General features: G+C 45.2%; 1 protein-coding gene across 1 annotated transcript in view; it reads right to left on the bottom strand.

Annotated features, from left to right (window-relative positions):
• Window positions 1-89: 89 nt before the first annotated feature.
• The window catches only part of LOC101862307 (proto-oncogene tyrosine-protein kinase ROS), a gene marked incomplete at its 5' end in the record, with an annotated part of 60,952 nt that continues 59,120 nt past the window's right edge, over window positions 90-1,921 (bottom strand). Inside the window, 3 exon segments of the mRNA XM_035972711.1 lie at window positions 90-136; window positions 374-546; window positions 959-1,084. Of these exon segments, the coding sequence (XP_035828604.1) occupies window positions 90-136; window positions 374-546; window positions 959-1,084 (346 nt within the window).

Below are 1,921 nucleotides of genomic sequence, written 5' to 3'. Positions count from 1 at the left end.
ACACACACACACACACACACACACACACACAGAGAGACACATGCATCTCAGTGCTAACTTCCGTGAAGCCGTCCCATATTCTCCACACATCAATGTCCATGTACTTCTGCACTAAGTTCCATTATCCCACGGAAAACTCCCCAACAAAGAGACACAATATAAAAAAAAAATCTTTAATGAAATTTAAAGGATAAAATGAAAACCCCAATGAGTTGTGAGCACGACACTTGATAACGGGGTTCTAATGATTTACTCTCATACACACAGTACCGAAAGCAAGCGCACAAATCGTAGAGATTATAGCAACAACAACAACAACAACAACAAGAGCAGCAGCAGCAACAACAACAACAACAACAAAGATATCGCTCACCATAAGAGGCCAAAAAGACGGAGCTATTGACACTGAAGGAGCCCATGCCCTGAGAGTTGGCGGCAGACACCCGGAACACGTACGACTTTCCCCGCTCCAGGCGGGATGTCTCCACAAGCCACCTCTCCACAGAGCCGTTGTACGCCGTCAGCCACTTGCCGATCTCGATGTTCCTGGGAGACAGAAAGAGAGTTCACATTTACTGAGGAATATATGTTTGTAAGAAATGTGCTCGCGCGCGCACACTCACACACATCTATACACACACACACACACACACACACACACACACACACACACACACACACACACACAAAGCAAACCAAAAACAAACACGAGCATACGTACACGCAGGAACACACTCGTACATGTACACATATGCACACACATACACATACATGCACATACAAGCACACAAATGCAAACAAACTCACACACAAATACACCCATACACACACACACACACATGCACACACACACACACACACACACACACACACACACACACACACACACACATCCTAGTGTTAACTTCTGACCCATGAAACCGTCCCATATTCTCCACAATGTCGACGAAGCCCTTACTTGTACTCCAAAATGTAGTAATTGATTGGTGCTCCGTTGTCTTCTGGCTCCTCCCATCTCACCTCGTAGGCGCCGTTCTTGAGTTGTGCCACGGTAGGCGCAAGAGGCTGGTCAGGGTGGAAAACTGGGGAAAGTGGAGCGAGATTGCATGTCTGAACAACGACAGCTCCGGGCAGCTCCGCATAGGTGGATCATAGGTGAGACTCTTCGCTAAACGAAGTGAATTCAGTTGGCATTAGAGGAAGGGTGGGTTTTTTTGGTTGTTCTTTTGTTTTTGTTTTCTTTTAAAGGTGTCCCTATTTTTTCGACAGTACCGTATCCCATTCAGTCACGTTTGACTCTGATGACTGTCTGCCCCTCTCTTATGTGATCGACTTGTGTTGATAAAGGAATAAAACATTAATTATAATGGCGAGGAAGTAAAAAAGTAAGTACCTAAGATGCGGTATGTAAACATTTTTCTGTCTGGCCCAGGTGAAGAAGTAAGTACAAAAGGCAGTGAGTCTGTTGGCCCAGGTAAGGGAGTCAGCAAATACTGAAGGCACCGTAAGAAAGACCTCCGCTTTTTAGTAGAGGTTTTACAGTGTTCGCAACTGCATAAGGTCATATGAGCGCAAAGGGGTGGATGTCAACAGAGAAATCCTTATAGGGAAGCAGACTTACTCTGCTCCCCTATCTAGCTTCAACAGCATCAAGTCTGCTTCGACTATCAAGGCTTCCTGGACATAGCGGGTCACAAGAGTGTGACAAACATGCAAAAGAAGTAGAGGAGAAATGACGATAGTAAGGATTAGGAAAGAAAAAGCAGCAGTTCCTTGTTGCAGTTCAGGCACAGTTATGAGCATGACATTGATGAATCAACCCATTTACAGTTACAATTCTACTGCGCACAAGAACTCGAGATGTTTATGTCCCCCCCTTTGGGAATGGACTAAAGACACTTCTGTTAGTAACACAGGCCGG

This window comes from Aplysia californica, unplaced genomic scaffold (genome assembly GCF_000002075.1).
Source record: "Aplysia californica isolate F4 #8 unplaced genomic scaffold, AplCal3.0 scaffold00810, whole genome shotgun sequence".
NCBI lineage: Eukaryota > Metazoa > Mollusca > Gastropoda > Aplysiida > Aplysiidae > Aplysia > Aplysia californica.
This window is presented reverse-complemented; position numbering and strand designations above follow the sequence as displayed.